Here is a 22,187-nt window from a genome sequence, read left to right on the forward strand (position 1 = left end):
TTGTGCATCAGTGCCAGGATTTCTACATGTAAGTGTCTTTGTACATAAACACATACATGTGTTTATATGCCTGTGTTTATGTTTGTGTAGTCTGTCTCCCAGGTAACAGGGGACACTGCGTTCCACGTGGTTCAGGGAGTCGCTCCTTAGAGTCTCCTGGCTATGAACTCTGGACAGATGATCCCCTCAGATGCTCACACAGCAAAGACTGGTATAATCACCCCCACTCTCTGCTCTCTTGATGCTTCTTTCCAGTAATAAAACTCATACTTGAAGGAAACAATATCCTGCAGCCATAAAAAGTCCTTCTCTCAGCATGAAGTGGCCATAAAAAAAGCCTCTCACCTCCCAAATCTGTAGTGCACAGGACTTGCCCCCCATTTACACAGCAATAGACACACACACACACACACACACACACACACACACACACACACACACACACACACACACACACACACACACACACACACACATCCTTCAGCATCAGTTCTAAAGCAGGACCATCTCTCACTCTGACATGTACTACATGTGGGAAGAATCTAAGGAGTGCTCAGACTGATGAAATGGACAAAAGCAAGCACGGAGTAACAAGAGCTCAGTCATGATTTCATAGGAAAGTGACACACATCACATCACAGTTCAAGAGGAAGCGTATTTCATTCATTGATATGAATTCCTGACAAACGTGGCTACTAGTGATCACTCTCCTGACATAATTACTATTGTTACAATGGTGTAAATAAATTAGAATGATTAGTTGTTTGGGCATAAGAAAGTGAAGAAAGACTCAATTTGTCTCCAATAACTTCTATCAGATGCATCAATCGTCCAACCAAACACTTTATCCGGTCTTCTTCTATGAGTAAAACCCCGGTCTGGAAAGACTCCCGATTAAGTATTTGTTCTTCTGTCAGAGTCACAGGTGCAAAATATACAGATGGAGTAAATATTTTGGAGATTATTAGAAGAGTAAAATGCAAGATAAACTGACTGTCTGATATGAACTGAAATAAAAAAAAGACAGGCTCCAAAGCAATAATAATATTAATAATAATACATTTACAAATATACATGTACACATTAAAATACACAGCTACTGTACAACGAGATGAGTCAGCATGTAGACACTGAAACACGCAGACATAGAAATGCCTCTCTGCTGTTGCTCGTCTTTGTTTTGTGGGACAGAAAAGATGGGGTATAAGCTATTTTCATGGCTCACAGGGCAGGGTCTAAACACACCATGGCAAGACAAATGACATGAGTCACCTCTTCAATCTCTGACTTGGCATTTTGAGAATAACAGCGGCTACAAAGAGAAAATAGATCCCAGATGATGGACCCAAAAAAAGGAAGGGGGGGGGGGGGGTAAAAGATTCTCTGGGAGAGTTACACAAGGAGCAAAACAAACACTCAAAACAACAGGAGGGGGCGAAGGGATAGGCTCGCCATCTTGAGTCCTGGATGGGTAAAGGCAGCTGGGAATTGGAGAACTGCAAACTACTTGCACACGTTGACCCACTCTGTGAGACGACACTCCTCGCACAGCACATAGCAACACCAGTGGAACCTGCAATTGCAGCGCTCGCTGCGTGTCTGTTTCAGGATGTTGTGCCCTCGGCCGCAGCACAGTGAGCTGCAGCTGTCTGTGCTGTAGCTGGTTTTGTTGCAGATGCGTCCTTGTGTACCCGGAGAGTCTATGGACGGATCACGCTCACAGAAATCAGGAGACTTCTCAAAGTACACCAGCTCTCTGGAAATGCTTCTACGGCGACCTCCGTTGAGCCCCGCTGTGCTCCCACTGCCGCCATTTCCTGTTCGCGTGTTGAAAACCCCATTGTTCTTGTTCTGGGAGTTGACAAAAATGGCCGATAAGAACTTTTCCTTGAGTAGAGAACCCACAACTCGGAACTCTGGCGACACATGCCAGCAGGTCTTAAACTGACAGCTCCCTGATGTGCCGTGACATTTGCATTTCCTCTTCATGTTGTCAGTCACTACCTGTGTAGAAGAAGAAAAATGATGTAAGCAAATGATGATATGTGCCAGTAAGGAGATAGAACGATCTCTGAGAAACATTACGAGCCAAACCATATTACTCACCTGACGTCCCATCCGGTTATTATGGATCCTCATGCGAGCATGGATGTCTCTTGGAGACCCACGGGAGTCGAGCCAGTCCCTGGAAAAACGGTCCCCAAAACGGACGTCATGACTGCAGCCCCCCCACTCCCAGGTCTCCTGCATGGAGCTCAGCTCATCTGGTAAAGGCTTAAGCAGGGCGGAGGGGTGGGTGGAGCGCAGGTTAGCGGGCAGGTCGCCATGGTGACCGTTTAACTCTGAGGGTAATGACCGTGTCATGCCGAGGCCTACCCCACCCTTCTGCAGGGTCTGCAGCTGCAGCTGTGTGAGTTTCAGCCGGATCTTGTCATCGTCCTGGCGACGCTTGGCCTCACAGCCACACCCCCGCAGCTTGCCCATGCTGCAGGCCGAGGCCACAGAGTGAGCCACACCCGCTGCCAACAAGGCCAAGGAGAAGGCACTCTCGCGAAAACCTGGGAACAGGAGACATACACACACATCAGTTGAAAATGAAGTAGAACAGCAGTAGCTCTGAAACAGTCCTGCATCTGTGTACAGAACAACCCCTACTGTCAAACCTACACCTCCACTCCTCAATAAACCCAGGTCACATTTTGACCATCATTAGCTTGCCTCGGACTCTCACCCCTGTTGAGGATGGTGTTGTGGTGGGGAAGCTTGCCAAGGCCCTCCAGTGAGGAGCAGTTCCAGCGCTGGTCCCTGAGCTGATGCTGGCATTCGTGGATGGCCACCTGGATGCCCTGCAGAGCTGAGGCGGTGACATCAGGGCTCCGCACACACATCCGCATCTGACGTTTACTGAGGCCTGCCAGCCTCAGGCACACTGAGTTAGGGGTTAGCACTGGATCTCCTGCCACCTTCAGGCTGAGGATATCATTACACAGCACCCTGCAGAGGGAGAGAGAGGGAGAGGGGGGTCATCACATCTAGTCAGGAGTTCATTAGTTAAATCCAGAGAAGAATGTGGCAATGGAAAGATGTTTTGGATATTTGAGAAAATCAGAAAAATACAAAACCAGGAAAGATTTAAGAAGGATATATTTTTTTTATCCTGTACTTAGCCAGAAAGTCCCACTGAGATACAAGATCTCTTTTAGGGAGTCCTGGTCATGTCCAGGATATACTACAAAATGTCTCTCACTTCTAAAGGGATTTACTGAAAACTTAGCAATAAAATGTGTTAATTTACTGCACGAGTATTTACTACAGTGTTTCCACTGTTGTTGCTTAAAAATATAATTCTAAACAGATCATCCCACTGAGAAGTCACAAAGAAAAATAAATGACCAATACATCTAATGGGGAAATAACAGGCATGGAATTTAAATTGAATTCTTTATGGCATTGTTCAGACCTGTCAAGTCTACAAAATTAGCAAACTTTGATTCCATTGTTTCAATATTACACTAAATCAGCCTGTGAAATCAGAGGCAGATGTTTGACTTTATAACTACGTAAGTTAAATATTCTTTTAAATCATTTAGTCACACACAGTAACTTCCCTCAACTCTTGCCGAATTCCGTATAACACAGAACCCGCATGTAACACCAACTCTACTGGCGCTCTCAAGTGCACTCACGTTAATGCAGGTGACATAAGTGCTGCTGCCAAAATCAGGAATTGGTCCCAACGGAGTTTGTTTGATAGCTCCATTTTGTTAAGCGGCTTTCGCGACGTGACATTAAAACACTGGTAATAAAGTCCTGCGTTGAATAAGAATATCAAAAAAAAAGAAGAAGAAGAAGAGTGGAGTATTATCGTTGCACCGCCAAACGACCAAAGAGTGAAGACGGAGAACAGAGGAGCTCGGGGGCGAGAGTAAACGGGAGGGGGAGAGAAAGAGGGGAGGGGAGGAGATGCCTCTACAGGCGGCTGTTTGCAAAATATTGGCCAATATGAAAGTTGGATCACCAGTTGATCATTTTATTGTTTGAGAATGTGGTCATTCATCCAAGCGTAAAATTACGTCTCCAAACTTTTACGCACAACTACCCCTTTCCAAGCCGTGCGCAGACCCGTCTCAACTTTAGGTAGATGATCTAAAATACTTAATTATATAAACATATTTAACTGGATCTAGAAATATTAATGCATTCGGGCTTGCTTTTTTTAAAAATGGTGGATCGGTAGATTATGTAGCTTAGCCTTCCATTTTTGAACAGAAAGAAACGCTCAGTAAAATAAAATATGGAAAGCCAAAGAAGATTTTGTTCATAAAGGGGTGAGTTAAATGATGGATGGGGGGAGGGGAGCTGTTGGTTCCACTGTACGACAGGGAGGCAGCAGCAGGCAGGCGGCTCCGCTAACAGACCCTCCAACAATACTGTTTTTAGTCATGTGGTCCCCCCTTCCTCCCACCTCTATCAGAGCGGCTGTTCTTCATTGTTGTGTTTGAAACAACTTCACTTTGTCACTCCAAAGTCTTTATTTGGGAGTACAACATTATATGCATAAATTACAAGAGTGTCGGGTCTGATTGTGTGATTATTTATCACATTGTGGTATGATTGGACAACAAATAATAAAAAAACAAAAACAAGAGTGTGGTGTGTCATAGCAGGGCCTTTCATATCTTATGCATATTGAAGACTACCAAACAGCATCACAATTATCTATTCAAATTTCTTTTGCATGCTCAGTAATGACTCGGCTTATGAAACCAGATGTCCAGGCCTTCTGTTGGGACTTGGTTAGAGTGATGTGGCAGCTCGGCATCGGATCAATTAGCACAATGATCCAAATTAAGCACAACAAACGCTGCTACTGAATCAACAGGTCAGTGTCCTTACACTGCGGCTGATAGTTGACCCACAGATTTAAAACGTTTTCGTTTCGTTTCGACTATACTTTAAACAATAATGCACACTGCTATTGGAGCCGAGAAGGCGCATCTGGGTTACTTTCATAAAATTAAGTTAAAACCCCCCTCAAACACGGTTCGCATAGTGACACCAATTCATCTAATCTCCTTCCATTCCCTAAGCTGCAGCAATGAAAAGTGCATTAGCATTCTGCCTTGGCGTGTATATCTAAGTGGCTTAAAAAGTGATTTGAAGTTGATTTGTATATAAAAGGCCCCCTTTATCCGGATTGAAGCTCTAATCTGCTCGGTGTCGCATGACTGCTCTAGGAAACCCGTTTGAGCACCTTCATATAAGGCTGGAGTATAAACGTAGGATGGCTGTCATTAAAGCCGTTTTACAAAAGCCCACTTCCTTTTACTGTCATCTGAGGAAAAGAGAGAGAGAGAGAGAGAGAGAGAGAGAGAGAGAGAGAGAGAGAGAGAGAGAGAGAGAGAGAGAGAGAGAGAGAGAGAGAGAGAGAAATGGAGAGAGATTATTCAAGCTACAACCGCTACAGTGACTAATGTGGAACATGCAAATTAGCAGATAAATGTCACATAATCAAACATTCACCCATGAACCAATATGGAGAAGTTTTGGGGACATTGAAGCCTGCTCCTAGTCTGGGGTTAGATGGAGATGCCGCAAAGTGACTCAAGCTGTGATTACACTGGGCTACATGTGCGTCGAGGGAGGTCTGCAGGCCAGATGTTTGGAATGGTTTTTATTCTTACTCGTCCCCCTCTTTTCCTGGTTCATCATACATCAAACTTCTGATTGAAAACGGTATTTCATCTCTGCCGCGTTCAAAAAAAAATGAAAATAATAATTTAAGTAGCCCAGCAGGCAATGTGAGTTATATGACAACTATGAGCTTATTATTGCTTCTTTCTACATTCAAGTTTCTTTGTGGGTGTGTGTGCGTGTGCGCGCGTGTCTTGGGGCTATAAAGACTGGTGATAATAGTTTTGTGTATTGGGCCAAATCTAAATTAGTCTCTAAATATATTAGGAGAGCATCATAAAAAACACGTTTTGGCGTGTTTTTCATTATTAAACAGGTGTGATAATGGGATATAAGGGTGCGATTTTATAAAAGGGTGAGTGTAAAAAAGGAAAAATGTACAGAAATGCCCTTAGTCACAGCACATTTCGAGAGCGCATTGGGAGAAAGGAGGAGGAGATGCGGTTAGGGAGTAGGCTAATCCAACCACCGGGTAAAAAGGGCAGTTTTAGATGGCTCATATTCCGCTGTAACTGTATTGCCCCGTGACACAAGCTTTGAGCAGCGGCGGAGCACCAAACCGGGCGCACCCACAGCATCTGTACCAACACATCACTGCTTCGGGGGGCACTTTTCCTTTTTCTGCGAGACTGGATGTGGAAGCAAGCGCACAGCCAGTGGGAAAATGCTCTGAGCCGCACACATATGCAGGGAATCGATGCTGTGATGACCGTGAGATTCCACAAGTAATATGCGCAACTCTGTGGATTGCCCTATTTTTTTTCTCTTCTCTTCCTTTCTCCTTTCTACCCAGTTGTGTTTCCTTATTCATTGTGCGCCCTATGAAGAGCATTAACTATCCCTCCCTCCAATCCTATTGAAAGGGCTCCGAAAAAAACAGAGGGAGATGAGAGCAGCAAATCCCTTTTTTATTCCCCTCGTAGCGCTCAATAAGAGAAGAATGTGTTGCCTATCAGTCACCGAGGGGATCAAGTCTTCGGGACTGTCCCACGCGTTCAATGCGCCGTGCAGAGCATCACTGAGAGAGACAGAGTGAAGAGGACTGCAGCAGCAGTAGCATCCTGCCTGGACACTTCACATCATTTAGCAACCTGTCTCCACTCAAGATCCATTTAAGTCAATTAGGGCTGCCTGCTTCTCTCACCTTGGCGTGCGTGACTGTGGCGTGGTGAGTACATACACCTTGCAGCATGGTGATTTTGATCATTATTCAGTAGTTCATGAATGATACAAATATATCATCACATGTAATCTCATGTAAGCGACCGCGATTGTTGCCAGACCTTGTGTAGTTTTCCCTGTTTTTAGGGTGATTGCTTATATTTAAGGATATTTTTACATTTTTTTAATAACATGAGCATATTTGTGCTGGAGTGTTCAGGTGAATAAATTGTATTTGGAACAAGCCTAGAAGGTTATCTTAGCAAAAAAAAAAAAAAAAAATTCATGACACAAAGTTTAAAAATTGACAAAAAATTGACATTTTCCTCCTCATATTTGACCCGAAGACACGATGAGGAGTCTGGCGCTGCTGTTAGGGGTGAAAGCCGCTTGCATCCTGCTGGTATCTTCGCTCTCAGGCACAGGAGCCGTCAACAACAGCGGCCGATGGTGGTGAGTTGAACAGATTACTGTATATTAGACAGACATCAGCATCCCCATCACTGGAAACTCTTCAATTTAACGCTGGTTTGGAGCGGGGAAGACCCTGAGCTACCGTATGAGCAGAGTTTTATTGGGCTACCACATTCCAAGCTGCACGCTCGAAATAATGTGTTAGTTTTGGCACCAGTCACAACTTCTGTTCAGCCTTTGAAAAAAAAAAAAAAAAAAAGAGCAACCGCATGATATTACAGCTTGTGGGATTTTTAGCTGTCGTTTCCAAATTGCTCCATGTGAACTATTTAACTTTATAAAATCTATTGTCCTTTTAGTGCAATTATGAAACAGCGGGTTATCTGTTTATCAGTAAACCAATTACATTTGTAATAATTATAGTTTTACCTTTTGTTTGCGGTTGATTTAATTTACTTTCTCTCCATCTCTCCCTCTCGCTTCCCTGTCATTTGGACAGTGCGGTTTGAACACGAGACAACATTTTTCAGTCCAATGTGGGTTAAATTAAATATGGATTTATTTCATAGCTCAAAAGAATCCCGTAAGAGGTCTCATCCAGGGTCGTGTTGATCTAATACTGTACATTCCTCTGTCCATACAGCGACCGAAAACTAAAACAGACAATTTCACAATGTTTTGTTATAGAAAAAATAAAATAAAATAAAATGGGGATCTGTATGGCTGGCATATTGTCTGGCTTGTTTAAAAATCTATAAACTGTGGGTTGGGTTTGTTGAGGTAATGATTTAACGAAAGATTTTGTCGTTTTTTGCGGTGTCATTAGATGGACAGTATTTGCGCACAACGTCAGGCGTTTTTCAAATATTTAAAATCCAAGAAAACATCTACAGAGAAGGAGGCGGTGGAGGGGAAAAATACACCGCTGAGTTTTTGGAATGAAGAAAACATCCAAAAAGACGAGATTATTATTAATGTTCAACACACAGCCGTCTGGGTCAGCCCTCTAACAGGCCAAGACTCGCCCGCCTTTCCTCATGATAATGCTTAACAGGAGAGACAGCCGCTACACTACACGTGAATGAAAACGTGTTGACATAGGAAAATGTCACAGAAATTGCCAACATATAAAGTGGAAAATGATATAGCGTGTGTAAAGAAACACTGAAAGTAAAAAAAGCGCTGAAACCTGACCACCAAACAGATCAGTTAAGCTGCGTTCAGTAATCTGAAATTTGTATCAAACCGAAGAAGCACAGGTGCCATAGACACAAATATGGACAGGTTACAAACCAAAACCAGAACATTTATGGATATCACATGGCACAGGGACAACATAAATCGAGATATTGATATAATATTAGGTTATTAGTATTTTTATGACATAAAATATCCTAAAGAATACTATTATACTATTTAAATTTCACATTTACAGCATAGAAATCTAATGTATAAAGGCATGGGATATTGTGACAGGGTATTTGGTGTATCTCTCTTAAGCTTTTGGTTTATCGAATGGGACAGAGAAAATTTGTTGTGAAGGAGGATTTCCTGTGAGCGTGCAAGCCGGCTCAGCTTTTGCATCTCACTGTGTGAGATCATCTTTAAACTGATGGGAGTGTGACAGGTGCCGAATATTTAGCAGGAGACGATTATATAGTCTAATAATGAAACTGACATGTCATTCTATCTGGTTCAGATTCAAGTGATTAATAAAGAGGTAAAAATATAGTTTCAGGATAGTTGCTAAACCAGAAACCTGCATTTTGTCTCCGAGACTTACTGTCTCCTCATGGTCTTGGAACAGCATGTGCCACTGTTGTACATAATGAAAACTGTATTTTTAAAGAGCCATGAGATGCCAGGACACATCAGTTTAAGGGTTTAGAGGGTCATAGGAGGAGGTACATGCATAAACTGCCAGCTGCTTGACTCTGACTTCCCCTTGTCCTTGTGTGTGCCAGGGGTATTGTCAATGTGGCCTCCTCGTCCAATCTTCTCACCAATTCCAAGAACGTGCAGTTGGTCCTGGATCCAAGCCTGGCCCTACTGAGTCGTCGCCAGCGCCGGCTGATTCGGCAGAATCCTGGCATCTTGCATGCCATCGCTGCTGGGCTGCACACTGCCATAAAGGAGTGCAAGTGGCAGTTCCGCAACCGCCGCTGGAACTGCCCGACCACCCACAGCCCAGCAATTTTTGGCAAAATTGTCAATCGTGGTGAGCCTCTCTTGTCTTTTAACCGAGCAATATTTGGATATTTTTGGGCAGGATGTAATAGAACCTCTTGTACACATTTAAAAGGCTTTGTTTCCTACTTGGGGCAAAGAATTGGCAAAGCCAAGTCTAAAAGGCTGGATCAGGTTCTGATGGGAAATTTTGGTGTTGTTTCTTCAGGTTGCCGAGAGACGGCATTTGTATTTGCCATTACCAGCGCAGGGGTAACCCATGCTGTGGCTCGCTCCTGCTCAGAAGGGGCCATTGAGTCGTGCACATGTGATTACCGCCGCAGAGGTCCTGGAGGGCCAGACTGGCACTGGGGGGGCTGCAGTGACAATGTGGACTTTGGCCGGATGTTCAGCCGCGAGTTTGTCGACTCCAGTGAGAGAGGCAGAGATCTGCGCTACCTCACCAACTTACACAACAATGAGGCTGGCAGAATGGTAAGGATGTGATACTCAAACCTGCCATAATCGTCTGATTTTGTTGGATTTCCCACATGCTTCAAATGTATTGGTGATTTCCACTTAGTAATTTAACCAGTGGCCTTTCTTCTCTCTGCAGACTGTGTCATCAGAGATGCGACAGGAGTGCAAGTGCCACGGCATGTCAGGCTCCTGCACCGTGCGCACCTGTTGGATGCGCCTGCCCAGCTTCCGCACTGTGGGAGACTTCCTTAAGGACCGGTTTGATGGCGCATCCAGAGTTGTATATGCCAACAAGGGAAGCAACCGTGCCTCTCATCGAGCTGATCCTCGGCATTTGGAGCCTGAGAATCCAGCTCACAAACCCCCCTCTGCCATGGACCTGGTCTATTTTGAGAAATCACCAAACTTCTGCTCATACAATGGTAAAACTGGCACTTTGGGAACTTCTGGGAGAACATGCAACAGCTCTTCTCCAGGTCTGGACGGATGTGAACTGCTGTGCTGTGGACGTGGGTTTAAGACCCGGACTGAGAGTGTGACTGAACGTTGCCACTGCACCTTCCACTGGTGCTGTCATGTCAGCTGCTTGAATTGCACCAGTACACGAACGTTACACCAGTGTCTATGATCACAGATGGACGACCAAGTGAATATATAGGCATTTATAAAAGGCAAAGAAGAACTTATCAAAACAGGTAGATGGCTGAGAAAGCCACTAGCACACAGGTGGTTTGAGAAGTTAGGTAGAAGCTAGAAAAGCTTCAAGGCGGGTAAACTGATACAGGGAACTCTCTGAAACAAAAATTCAATCAGTGTTTTTGAAAGAGGGAGATGGAGATAAGCACAAATATATGAACAGGGTATAGAGGGAGTATGTGCTTACTCTTTGCCTTTGATGCTTATAACAGTATTACAAGGGTACTTAGACACTACCACCATCCATGTAGAATGGAAATCATCCGCATCCCTCATGTGTTTACACTGTGGATAAATAGAATTAGAAGTTAAAAGGGATAAAATGATGCGGTGGGGAATCGATTGCTATAACCAGGTACTACAAGAGCCTTTTTCCCCCCCACTGAGGGCAGAAACTGGACACAATGCTTCACAGATGTTTCTGTGGCCAGAGAGCCACAAACATGCGCTCTCATAAACTGGTGAAGACCTCTAACAAGATGGAAGTTATTTAAAAAAAAAGATCTGTGTTTTGTTTTCTTTTGCTGAAGTTTGGCTTCTCTCACATGAAATTGTGTGAAGTTTATCTCCGGGGATGGGCTGCCTGTTCCCAACTTGTGTACTTAGACCCAGGATGCAGCCCAACCACTTATAATTTCCTCACCACATTTGCCCCTTTATTTAGATTTCTCAGGAGCTGAATACACCTCAACCCTGATTTGCCATTCTGACTTACCACAGGATGGTCCTGATATTACATGACTAGAACCAGTGCTCGCCAAGGAAAACAGAAACTGAACAAATCTTACTGAGGCAATGTAATTTGAATGTATTATCAATACACTGAATATCGTGGCATGGCAGGGTCAGTATACAAAAAATAAATGTGACCTGCAGAATCGTTCCCATGCTCTGCAATTAAAACCATACTGAAATATATTGATGTTAACAAAAATACATTAAATCCCTGTTAATACATAAGTGTAACAGGTTTAAAGTAGGCAAACGATGTATTACTTCAGGCTAGGCTGTGAAAAACAGCTACGTCTCAGATAAACATTTTATTTTGAAGAATACAGCCTCTGCTGAAGAAATCATGATGTATATCAGCTAAGAGAACCAAAATGCTGTAAATATTAAAATATATGAATATATTTATAATGACATCATTTGTACGTATGCTGAATGATTTATGCATCTGCCAATGGCTGGAGAATATACTATCATTAGTGTCAAGTCAGGAGATGTTTTGATCTTATGCCTTTTTTTTTTGTGTAATGTAGCTGCCACAAAATTGACTCTTACTAGAAACAGAACATTATCACTTCTTTGCTTGTTTCCTGTAAAAAAAAACAAAAAAAACTTGTGTTCATGCACTGAATATTTACCTTTTTTTATTCATGTAAATACAAAATATTTATTTCTGAGGATTTTTATACTGTTATAGAGAGATGTCAGGAGACATTTTTTTTTTAGATTCTGATCAAAAGATTTAGGTTCCAGTTGGTTTTGTATTGTACGATAGAACAATAAAGTCTATATTTTCAATTAAGTTGCCCTCCTGAATGTGTCAAAAGATGCTATTATGTCTGTTGTAGTTTCTGTGTTTGAGATAGTTTTGACAACCAACCAAGTGAACATATAAGCCTGTCCCTGGGTGTCCTCTGCCTAATCCTATTACCACCACCAAAGCAGCCTCTTTCTCCAGCTCACAAAACATCTCTGCATCTGTGCTCCCAACCACACAGACGGCCCCCTGCTTATCCAGCCACATACCTTATTTCATACATTACAGGATTTTACTGCGTTAAGTGTTTTTGCCTGATTTGCTTAATGTCAGAAATAAATAAAGAAATAGTATGAAAAATAATGAAAACTTAGAGTCTCCTCCAGCCCCTGGCAACCTGACCAACCGCAAGAGTTTGGAAAGATTTCCACATTCTCCCGCCACAGCACAGAAGCAGACTGGGTCGTCCAGATAGAGTGCAGTACAGGCAAAGTAAGGCCACCAAATACACCCAAACATCCAAAGGTCCAAATAACTGAGCAATAAAGTTGTAAGTGTAAGGCCAGGCAGGGTGAAGTAGGGCTGAAGGCCAAAGAAGAGGATGAGAAATTTTCTGAATTACAATCTTGATGTTACAGAGTAAAAGTGGGGGATCACAAGGGTCTGAGTTGCCTGTAGCATAACAGGAAGCAAGACATTAAGTAATAAACTGAGCAGAGATTGGTCAACATCTCAAAGGAAGTAGAAAGTTAAAATCTATAGACCTACGGGGATTAAGAGGGCACAAAGAACAAAACAGAGCAAAGTGAATTGAAAAATACTGCAAATTATGGAGCCACGTGAGGGTAGATAAAATATCAAACAGAAATGTAGTAGCTTAAAATTGACTGATCTCAGAGCAACATACCCGATGGCTCCAGATTACAAATATTCGGTTTTATATTACTGAATGATAAGGGTGAGTGTATGATTTGGCTTAAGGTATGTGACAAGTCAACAGGAGGCAAAAGCTCACAAATGTAAAAATGATACAAACCTGGATTGAGAGACAATTGATAGGTGATCGCAGAAAGAAACAAAAGAAAAAACAGTGGCAGACAGATTTAAAAGAAGAGGGAAGGCAGAGTTCAAATCCCAGGCGTGAGAGTGAGAGAGTTGGTAGAGAGAGTGAGTGGAGGGGGTGCTGCCTGTGGGAGTGCTGAAGAGTCAGTGATAATTAGCTCAATTAGTGACAAAGGCAGTGTAATAAATACCGACTTAGTGTCTGGGTCCCTGCTGGCCTCTCCCTGCGCAGCCTGCGATGTGGCCCTGGCCTGACGGACAATTCATTAAACTGACAAAATACCCCACCGTCCAGGCGTGACGCAGCGAGTTAGCCCCCTACAGGCCCAGCTCATTGTTCTAATTGTCTGGGCTGGAGTCACTTTGTGGCCGCCTCCTCCTTCACCCACCCCGCCTTCACGCTCTGCCTTCAGAAAACCCATGGAGTTAATGCCCCTACCTTACTCTGTAAGTAGGTGATCGGCAGGTTGGAGAAAAAAAAAGCAGTAAGAGTTCCTTGGGGTGGGGCGGCTGGTGGGGGAGGCAGTGGGATTAGCGAATGGAGGTTGCCTGGGAGTGCTGGGAGCAGCACCGATCGGAATGTAGGAGAGATGAGTCCAGAAGCTCGGATGCAGGACAAAGCGAGAGTTAATAAGGAAAGATTGAAGGGGCTGGCGACAATGGGCCGCCACCCGAGTCGAGATGAAATTGCTTCCGAGGATTATTGGGAGAGGGTGTGAGCGTTGTAGGCTTTTTGTGTGAGTGTGTGTTTGGTTGGGCATTTGTGTGTGCAGGGGCAGGGGGAGCGCTGGATTGATGGCTGCCCCTCTGGTTGGGGAGCAGGGGACCAGGGGAGGCTAACCGGCTGTTCCCACAGTCTGTTCTGCTGCAGCCACCTTTGACACACGGGGCTGCCAGGCGGCGAGCAGGCAGCCATGGTGAGAGGGGCACAAACAAAAACAACAGCTCCACTACACAAAAGTCACTGTCTCTGGAAGGCCGGTGGCTGAAGGTGAGGGTGTGAGGAGGAGAATAAAAAGGAAGGAGACAAGTACACAAAATTGTACAGTTGGTTTGGAGCCTGTCAGCTACTGTACTGCCAGTACATGAGGATGAAAACACGTTGACATCCAGTTGCAGCTTGCTCGTGATCAGTGCATGTGCTATATCAGATTGTAAGACAACATTTATACTGTATGCAGCCACTTTCTAAGTTCACATCACTAATCAGAGCAATAGACTAATTGTAATGGTCCCTTTTCCTATTTTATCAGCAAAAAGCTTAATTGAACAATTATCTGGTGTCTTTATAGGACCCTTAACTGCATGAGCGACATAACAGGGGCACAGGGTCAAAGTTAATAGACCATTTAGTGAGTTAAGTAACCTGACAATAAGAACTACAGTCACACTGCCTGCGTTTGACCTGAGAGTGAGAGTGCCCCTTTTTTTAGAAACAGTGTTCATGATTTAAGCTTGAGAAGGAAAACAGCTTTCACTTCCCTAAATTGTGCTCCTTGCAATAACGCAGCAATCAGGTCAATCGCTGCAGAATATGCAGAGAAGATGATACGGCATAATGAAGGCACAGCAGCTTCATATTAAAATTCCTGCTAAATTGTGGAAAAATGTTTGCCCGTTGGGTGGAGTTGGCTTTAATTTGGGCGTATGATAAAGAATTTAGAATAGTGTTTGGGTCACCGCACTGAAGGGTAGGCTGCTCGCAGTGGTTGTGATGGACAACGTGGCATGGCTTGGATCTGGTGCACACAATACTGATTTGATTTTCGTGTCTGCCCCAACATTTCATTGTAATCCTAGCATTCGACTGTGGGCCAAGTTCCAATTAATTAGGGGCATTGTTATGACAGGAACACCCTTACACTGCTCATGTAATAATCAGAAGCATTTGTTTGGTGCCATTAAGTGACCACAGGGCTATTATGTCATAAGATATGCATTTACAGCCTCATCACACACATATCACATAAAGAATTATAATCAAATAAACCTCACCTAAAGTTACAGAAAACAACCCAGTGGATTAATAGCGGTCAATCAGTGGGTCAAATTTACTCAAATTCAATTCAGATTTCTAGGAAACAATGAAAAGATTGTGAGTGTGTGAATGTGTACATACGTGTGTGTGAGTTTTGTGCATACTCAAGCCAGTGTGTGTGTGGGTGTGTGAGTGTGAGTGTGTCGATGGCAGCTGGGAGGCAGACACGGTCCAGGAGAATCGTCCCCTAGCAACTGACCTTTTCGGCAGATGGCAGTTCCAGAGTAACAGCCACCCAGCATCACAATGGCCCTGGCCTCCTAACATCTCCATCACTTCATCATCTACCGACCTGCCACAACCTGTCACACAGGAAAGAGGGAAGGTTATATTCAGCCCAAACTGAAGTTGAGTCCAAAATGTTGCACACACACACACATATATCAGTTTGTGTCTGTGCTCCACTGTTCCCATGTTCCTAGGGTATGCAGCAGGGTAGTCGTAAGGGATGAGAGGATAGATTTAGGAGAGACACAGTGGACACTCACTGCTCTCTCCGCAAACCTCCAGACACTCTCAAACCGCTGTTTTCCGTTGTTGGGTTTTCTGCACATAGTGAATCAGGGTGGGAATGTGGACAGACCACTCGACCATGGTGAGCAATCAGTATGATGTCTGTGGTCAGGCTCTGTGCCCCTGTGGAGCAAGATGGAGAGCGAGCTCTGCAGTTAAGGTGGGAGGGATATAACTTTGCGGTGTTTGTGCGTGCGTTTGTGATACGCCAGCACTCTTCACACATGTATAAAGAGGTTGTGAATTCTAGCCTCCTGCATGTGAACACACACAAGTGGGAGAAAGTCTGCATGAGGTGATAATATATTTTCAGTTATCAACACCCCCACCCTCTGCAGTTACACAGCATGACCTCTTGATTGTCTTGGCTTCATGGGCCCTCTCTCTCTGTTGGCCTATTTTTTGTTGATATTAAATACTTTTCTCAACCTCAAGACTGCTGAGATAAACACCTCATCACTAAGAAACATCACTTCTAACTAAATACCTGAAAGTGGTACTTTCATTGGTCAACTTTAAGTAGCATTTGACAAACAAATTTGGAATGCATGGGCAGTAGTTAGGTGAGAACAATTATCTGACAAAAAAAAAAGGTTACACTCCCCAATCACACATCTGTGAATGGTTAACCTGGCAAGACCAGACAAGAGACAACAAACAGATAAAGTGACATGTCACAATCGGTTCCTCTAGGATTAATTGTTTTAGGTGGAAGATTGTGCGTCAGAGCGCGACTTTAAACCACTGTATATTCTAGGGGAGATCATATGCTAGCAAACACTGTTAGTCCTCCTGTAAACAGAGCTGTAATGACAGGGAAAGACTTTTGGGCAAGGACAACCAGCAGTTGAATATGTTTACAGATATCTGACAATGTATGGGTACAGCACAGCAACGGTTCAGCTCGGAGATCTACATGAAATGTGAGCACAAACTGTGGTGGAATCTATGTGACACAACATGAGCCTGTGCATCATTTCACCTGTCAGCAGGGATGAAGCCTGCATTTATTTACATCAAACACAACAGTCAGTGATACATTGGAGCAATGTGTGTCTGGCTATATTGAATGTTAACACTCTCCAAATGCATCTATATAACACTGGATTTGAACGTGTGATGTTTTTGCATAGTGCTATGTGCCTTTTTACTTGCTTAGATATGAGACTAACCACAGCAAGTCAAAATTACTGTCTGCAATGCACTTAAAGATGATTCTGTTTTATTATCGGTTGGCCCACCTTGACATCATCTGGACCGCAACATGCCATCTTTGAGTCCATAAGCAGCATTGAGAAATGTCTGAAGGCATGGGGCCATTATCTCTAATCTAGTAATACTGTTGGAGACAAAGGGAGAAATGCTCAGTTTTTGGTTTTAATTACAAGCTGTGTTTTACAGCGACAGTGGGCGAGGGCTCAGCACTGACACAGCAGTAGAGGAATGTTTATTTGCTGCAGTTTAGGAGCTGAGTGGCTTGCAGGAACTATGACACATTCTTGTGTCACTGGCTTGCTCGCTCGCAGACACACTATCGCATTCACACACTGGCGCCCCATGTGTTGGTTCACAGCTACACACAAGTGCCGCACACATCCACAAAATGTGGCACCTCTGGAATCTGTAGGCATGCCCAAACTGTATGCTCATTCATGGCGACTTAGTGTGACACGACTTACTTGGCCTAATACTTCCCCTATGTCTCACTGTGTGTGTGTGTGTGTGTGTGTGTGTGTGTGTGTGTGTGTGGCAGTTGTACAGTGACTTGAAGATGAATTATTCACGCCGTACTTAAGCATTATGGTGATCCCTGCCCACAAAGTGTGCAAACGTGCACGTGTGTGCTCACTTGTATGTCTGTGTGGCTGGCTGCACACACCTCTCCATCTTTCCTTCTGCAGTCCTATCCATTATCCCCAGCATCTGGCAGCCAAAGCCTGTAAAAGAAGACATTTCTCTTGGCAACTGTTTTTTAAAGGCAGTGACACAGGGGACAGCCAACCACAGGAGCCACACATCTTCCAATCTACATGCATACTGAGAACTGCTTGCATAACAGAACCGCCCCAATCTCCCTCTCTCTCTATCTCTCTCTCTCTCGCGCTCTCTCAAAACACACACAAGTTTTTTCTCCATGTCCCACTCACTCACTCACACACACACGATACTGCTCCCACCCGCCCTTGTCTCTCTGCAATATACTCACCCAAGCTTTGAGGGCTAATCGCTTCCAGAGCCAGAGCTGTCCTACAAACTGTGCCAGCAGCCTTTCAGTACATTTTGCACCCTAAAAAGTTCCTTCTGGCCCCTAAATGAATATTGTGAGAGCGTAATGCACGAGCTACACTGTAGAAGCCCTAAGTGTTGTGATTTTATGTACAAATGTGTTTAATTTAGAGACATTAAATGCTGATTATTGTTGACATGGGCAATGTCCAAAGTGCAAAGTTAAATAATGAAAATTGCTCTGTAAATGTCATCATTTGGGATGCTAGAACGATCAACAAATTTTGAAAGGGCAGTCAGCCTTCAACACCGCCTTGCAGAGAGAAAATTAATTGCACCTGAATGTATCCTCGGCTGACTCACAGCTGCTGAAAAATAAACACATTCTTTGTATAATTGAAATGGCACAATAAGTGCATTAATTAATATCATGTGCATATTGTATCCCATTCAGGGTAGAGCTGCGGCGAGCAGCTTCCCAGAACAGCGAGCATGTTGGGAGACATCTTTGTTTTGCTTGTCTGCTACGCATCATGGTTTGTGACATCTGGATCATCTAAAAGATAAACGGCTGTGTAAGCTTGATAGAGTAATTGCTCTGATTTTGATAGGCTACCAGCTACACATTTGTCTAGCAGCCAGAAAGTTTGGTTTGAAAATCATCTGGGACATAAAAAAAAAGTTTGTTTAATTAGATTTGTATTTAGTTTTTGAGAGATATACTGTATGAACGAGGTTGCTTTTGAGGAACTGTGCAGTAGTTTAAAGATGTAAATTAGATTAATACTGTACCATTCTGTCAACACGTTAGTCCAGGTAGTGTGTGAATGCCCACCTGTGTTTGCACTGCAGAGGTCTGGAGGATTTCAATCCTCCGGGACCATCTCGTCTCCATCCTAAAAGTTTGTAGAGCTTCTGCCTGCTTCTCCCCTGAGATGCTGGAGGAGGAAAGAGAAGGATAAAAGACATGTATCCCCATGGGGAAGTTCAATCTGTGCTTTTGACCTACTGTGCCTGCTTATGAGTTAGTTTAAGTGGGAAAGGGTGCTTCACACAAACACACCTCAGCCAGCCACGCTTGACAACAATGCTAACTAATGAGCAAATATACCTTTCCTCACACTCAAGGGAGCTTCAATCAACCATTAAAAATGAATACATTTCTCAAGTATCAGTCATACAGCAAGAAGTCGCAAGCTAAACACACATTACTCAAATAGTCAAAGGTCATGAGTGGTGTTAAGTATTGCTAAGACTGTTTTAACCTTACGAGTCAGCGTCAGGAAAATTATGAACGGCTGCCATCTAGCGGAATAAAGCTAAAATTACAAACTTTAAATTATTTAAACAAAACAAACAAACTTATGAGATGGATGAGGGCAAAGCAATTCAAACCCACCTGTTACCTGCACAGAATGAGGTGAACACGTACAAAAGTAAAATATTAAAGTTGTTTTATTTTAGACAGGGATAATGGGGTTAGTTAGCCTGGAGAGTGTCCAAATGTTAATTTAACGCTGATATCCATGAGCAGAACAGGTTTAACTTTAGTCTACTAGAAAATACAACATTAATTTACACGGCAGTGCAACGACGTCAACATTAACCGCCGTTAAATGAGCCGTTGATAACCATTGGTAACGGTTACCTGGAGCTGGATACATTCCAACTGAACGTTACGCTAACGTTAGCAGGTAACCTACGCACCTTCACCTTGGAGCAGATACGGAGGAAGGGTCCAATTTTTTTGGGGGGGGGGGTGGATAGATCCTGAATTTTAGCAGGTAACGATCACAAACTGTTTATAAGACGTGTGGCAGGATACAGCTTCGATTTAAGCTCATTGCAGATTAGTTTGATCACTCAGAGTAAACAAAACCGACACATTTTCCTGATGCTGTGACTGAACCCCCCCACTCCAGCCTCAGACAAGGTGCTGGCTGTGGGCACTGCCCGCTGAGGAAAACAGAAGACGCAGAGGCAGGGGGAGGAAAAGAAAACAAGTAAGGCATTTAAAACTGAAAGTGGCTGGTTTCATGGTCAACAATGTGCAGCTGTGTTTAGTCTACAAGTTTTAAAATAATGTTTGTTGATGTAATGTTGACAAGATGTCGGGTCATTGTCGGGACTTTATAGACCAGTTCCCTATGATAGACCACCTGTGAAAGGAGATTTACTCAAGTACTGTAATGCAAATTTGAGATACTTGTACACTCATTATTTAAAAGTTTTGGTTACAAGTTGCTTTACAAATGAAGATTTTTGCATACAAAACATGTAAAGAGATTATAAATTATGTTTTGCTACAAATAAAACTACAACAACAGTGCACAGCTGGATCGATGAATTGATTGGCAGAAAATTAATTGGCAAATATTTTTGTAGCCATTTTGACATGAAATAGCAGGGTCAAAGCAGGTGTTCCCAATGATACTAATTAAGGTCCTGTTCCACTTGTTGCAGCAGAGACTTTCCAATAAGCCAATCAATTAGTTTTATTAGAAGCAGCTGTGTTTACCCTACTATTTTAGGTCAAAATAGCTATTGTGAAAAAGATATATCGTTAAAGTATTTTTTTCTTTTTGTTGAAAAAAATGTCTTGGTTCCAGTTTTACAAACATTTGCTGCTTCTCTCTTTAATTATTTATTTAGAAAATTTTTAGGTCTGTAGTATTGGTTTCACCAAACAGCATCGTGATGCTGTCACTTTATACTCAGGGTAATTGTGACTATATTTCCCACTATTTTCAGAAGTTTTACAAATCAAACAAACAATTGATAAATCAAGAAAATTAACCCCAGATTAATCCATATTGAAAGTAATCATTAGTTGCTGTCCCAGACAAAATAGTTTAAAATGATCTCCACTTCAACCAGCAACAGCATAATCCTGCTTTTAGTTTAATTTAGTTTAATTATATAATAGTAGCCGTGACTATTTTCATTTTCCTGATTAAAAACACAAAGTAACATTTTCAATGCAGGACTTGTACCTATAACATGTTTTTAAAGTGTGATATTAGTGCTTTTACTTAAGTAAAGGATATGAGTACGTCCTCCAACTTTCCTGGCGTGTGATGTCAAAGGACACCTGAGGTCACACAGTGGATGACACAGAACATACTGTATCCCCTTTTTAATCTGTATTAGTTTATCAGAAATAAAGATAAAAAACTAAACTTCTTTACTGTGTGAAGTTAGGTTTGGTGATGAAAGGACCAAACTGTGATTTTAGTCCATTAATTATAAATCACATATAGTTTTTACAGCATTGCCAACTTTTTTTAAAAAGATATCATAGTTTACTAGAATTTTTAATATGTCACTTGTTTCAGGTGAGAGCATGTGTTCAAATCATTTTGCTGAGACTCAAACCTCAGTGATTTCTTTGATTAATCAATTGATTGATTAGTCTATAAAATGGTGAAAATAGTGAAAAACCATAATTTTTAAGACCCTGAGATGATATCTGCAGAATGCTTTTTTGTTGTTGTCTGAACAGCAGTCAAGTTAACTAACTAACTAACTAACTAACTAACTAACTAACTAACTAACTAATCATTTCAGATGTACTCTAATTAGCTTGATAGGTCAGGGATCTATCAAATATCCTGTCATCAAAGTATTGTACTGTAGCTAAGCCTCTGGGTTGGTGAAAAGTTCTCCATCATCCTAAATGTGAGAATGTCATTTTAATGCTAGAAACTACAAGATTTGTGTTATCCTCTACAACATGTGAAGATCAGGTGATTGCATGTTTTCCTTCTGGATAAAACTTCCAAGAACGCAGCTTTGGATTTCTGTTTGTTAACCAACTTGAATTGTCATTTGAGAACACTTTGAAGTTTTTCAAAGTAGTCTTTGCTTTCAACTGCAGCATCAAATAACAGGAAAGTAGCAAAGACAGTCTCCATAAAAATGGGAAATATAATATGGGAGGCTGTGCCTACATTTAAAATAGGAAAACAGTCAGCTCCTGTTTTAGTGAATTAGGTAAAACATGCAAAAACAAACAAATTAGACATACAGTCAGAGGAGCTTCCTGTTGAAGACAGGTGGTATGCAATTCTCTGTAACTGCAGTCACGTCTAAAACTCACCATATTCACGCAGGGATTACGAGCTGATTATTTCTTCAGAATTGCAAAAGCCGCACATACCACAAGTACGCACGTTTCTCAAAGTGTGCCAAATCCTTAAATTAGCTTTCATTATTAAGACAATCCACCTTATGTGCATTGTTTTACAGAAG

The 22,187-nt window shown here is 42.6% G+C and overlaps 2 protein-coding genes across 8 annotated transcripts; one reads left to right on the plus strand and one right to left on the minus strand.

Moving 5' to 3' along the window:
- Positions 1 to 1,029: 1,029 nt before the first annotated feature.
- On the minus strand, positions 1,030 to 20,260 carry wnt10b (wingless-type MMTV integration site family, member 10b). 7 transcript variants are annotated; one of them, XM_027288767.1, is made up of 8 exons: positions 19,336 to 19,629; positions 18,772 to 18,874; positions 17,560 to 17,647; positions 15,397 to 15,499; positions 2,732 to 2,994; positions 2,377 to 2,558; positions 2,107 to 2,274; positions 1,030 to 2,004 (listed from the first exon to the last, which is right to left on the minus strand). In XM_027288767.1, exons 4-8 carry the CDS (start codon positions 15,468 to 15,470, stop codon positions 1,504 to 1,506), a joined length of 1,188 nt encoding a protein of 395 aa, XP_027144568.1. In that variant the 5' UTR covers positions 15,471 to 15,499; positions 17,560 to 17,647; positions 18,772 to 18,874; positions 19,336 to 19,629; the 3' UTR covers positions 1,030 to 1,503. The 7 variants fall into 7 exon arrangements, with proteins under 7 accessions (XP_027144568.1, XP_027144565.1, XP_027144567.1 ...); XM_027288764.1 differs by lacking the exon at positions 19,336 to 19,629 and adding an exon at positions 19,644 to 20,260 and having other exon boundaries at positions 2,107 to 2,558; XM_027288766.1 differs by having other exon boundaries at positions 2,107 to 2,558; positions 17,590 to 17,647.
- Positions 6,180 to 11,843, plus strand: wnt1 (wingless-type MMTV integration site family, member 1). Its single transcript, XM_010747705.3, has 5 exons — positions 6,180 to 6,862; positions 7,203 to 7,308; positions 9,234 to 9,487; positions 9,665 to 9,930; positions 10,052 to 11,843. Exons 2-5 carry the CDS (start codon positions 7,208 to 7,210, stop codon positions 10,541 to 10,543), a joined length of 1,113 nt encoding a protein of 370 aa, XP_010746007.1. The 5' UTR covers positions 6,180 to 6,862; positions 7,203 to 7,207; the 3' UTR covers positions 10,544 to 11,843.
- Positions 20,261 to 22,187: the final 1,927 nt, after the last annotated feature.

This window comes from Larimichthys crocea, chromosome XV, assembly GCF_000972845.2.
Source record: "Larimichthys crocea isolate SSNF chromosome XV, L_crocea_2.0, whole genome shotgun sequence".
NCBI classification, from domain to species: Eukaryota; Metazoa; Chordata; class Actinopteri; family Sciaenidae; genus Larimichthys; species Larimichthys crocea.

What these genes read in the sequence shown, in the direction of transcription:
- wnt1 (XM_010747705.3), top strand. Translation starts at nt 7,208, where the DNA reads ATGAGGAGTCTGGCGCTGCTGTTAGGGGTGAAAGCCGCTTGCATCCTG. An exon ending in AACAACAGCGGCCGATGGTG is followed by an intron (nt 7,309 to 9,233) that starts GTGAGTTGAACA and finishes TGTGTGTGCCAG; the next exon opens with GGGTATTGTCAATGTGGCCT. An exon ending in ACAATGAGGCTGGCAGAATG is followed by an intron (nt 9,931 to 10,051) that starts GTAAGGATGTGA and finishes TTCTCTCTGCAG; the next exon opens with ACTGTGTCATCAGAGATGCG.
- wnt10b (XM_027288764.1), bottom strand. Translation starts at nt 15,470, where the DNA reads ATGGAGATGTTAGGAGGCCAGGGCCATTGTGATGCTGGGTGGCTGTTA. An exon ending in AACTGCCATCTGCCGAAAAG is followed by an intron (nt 2,995 to 15,396) that starts GTCAGTTGCTAG and finishes CTCCCTCTGCAG; the next exon opens with GGTGCTGTGTAATGATATCC. An exon ending in CAACACCATCCTCAACAGGG is followed by an intron (nt 2,559 to 2,731) that starts GTGAGAGTCCGA and finishes TCCTGTTCCCAG; the next exon opens with GTTTTCGCGAGAGTGCCTTC.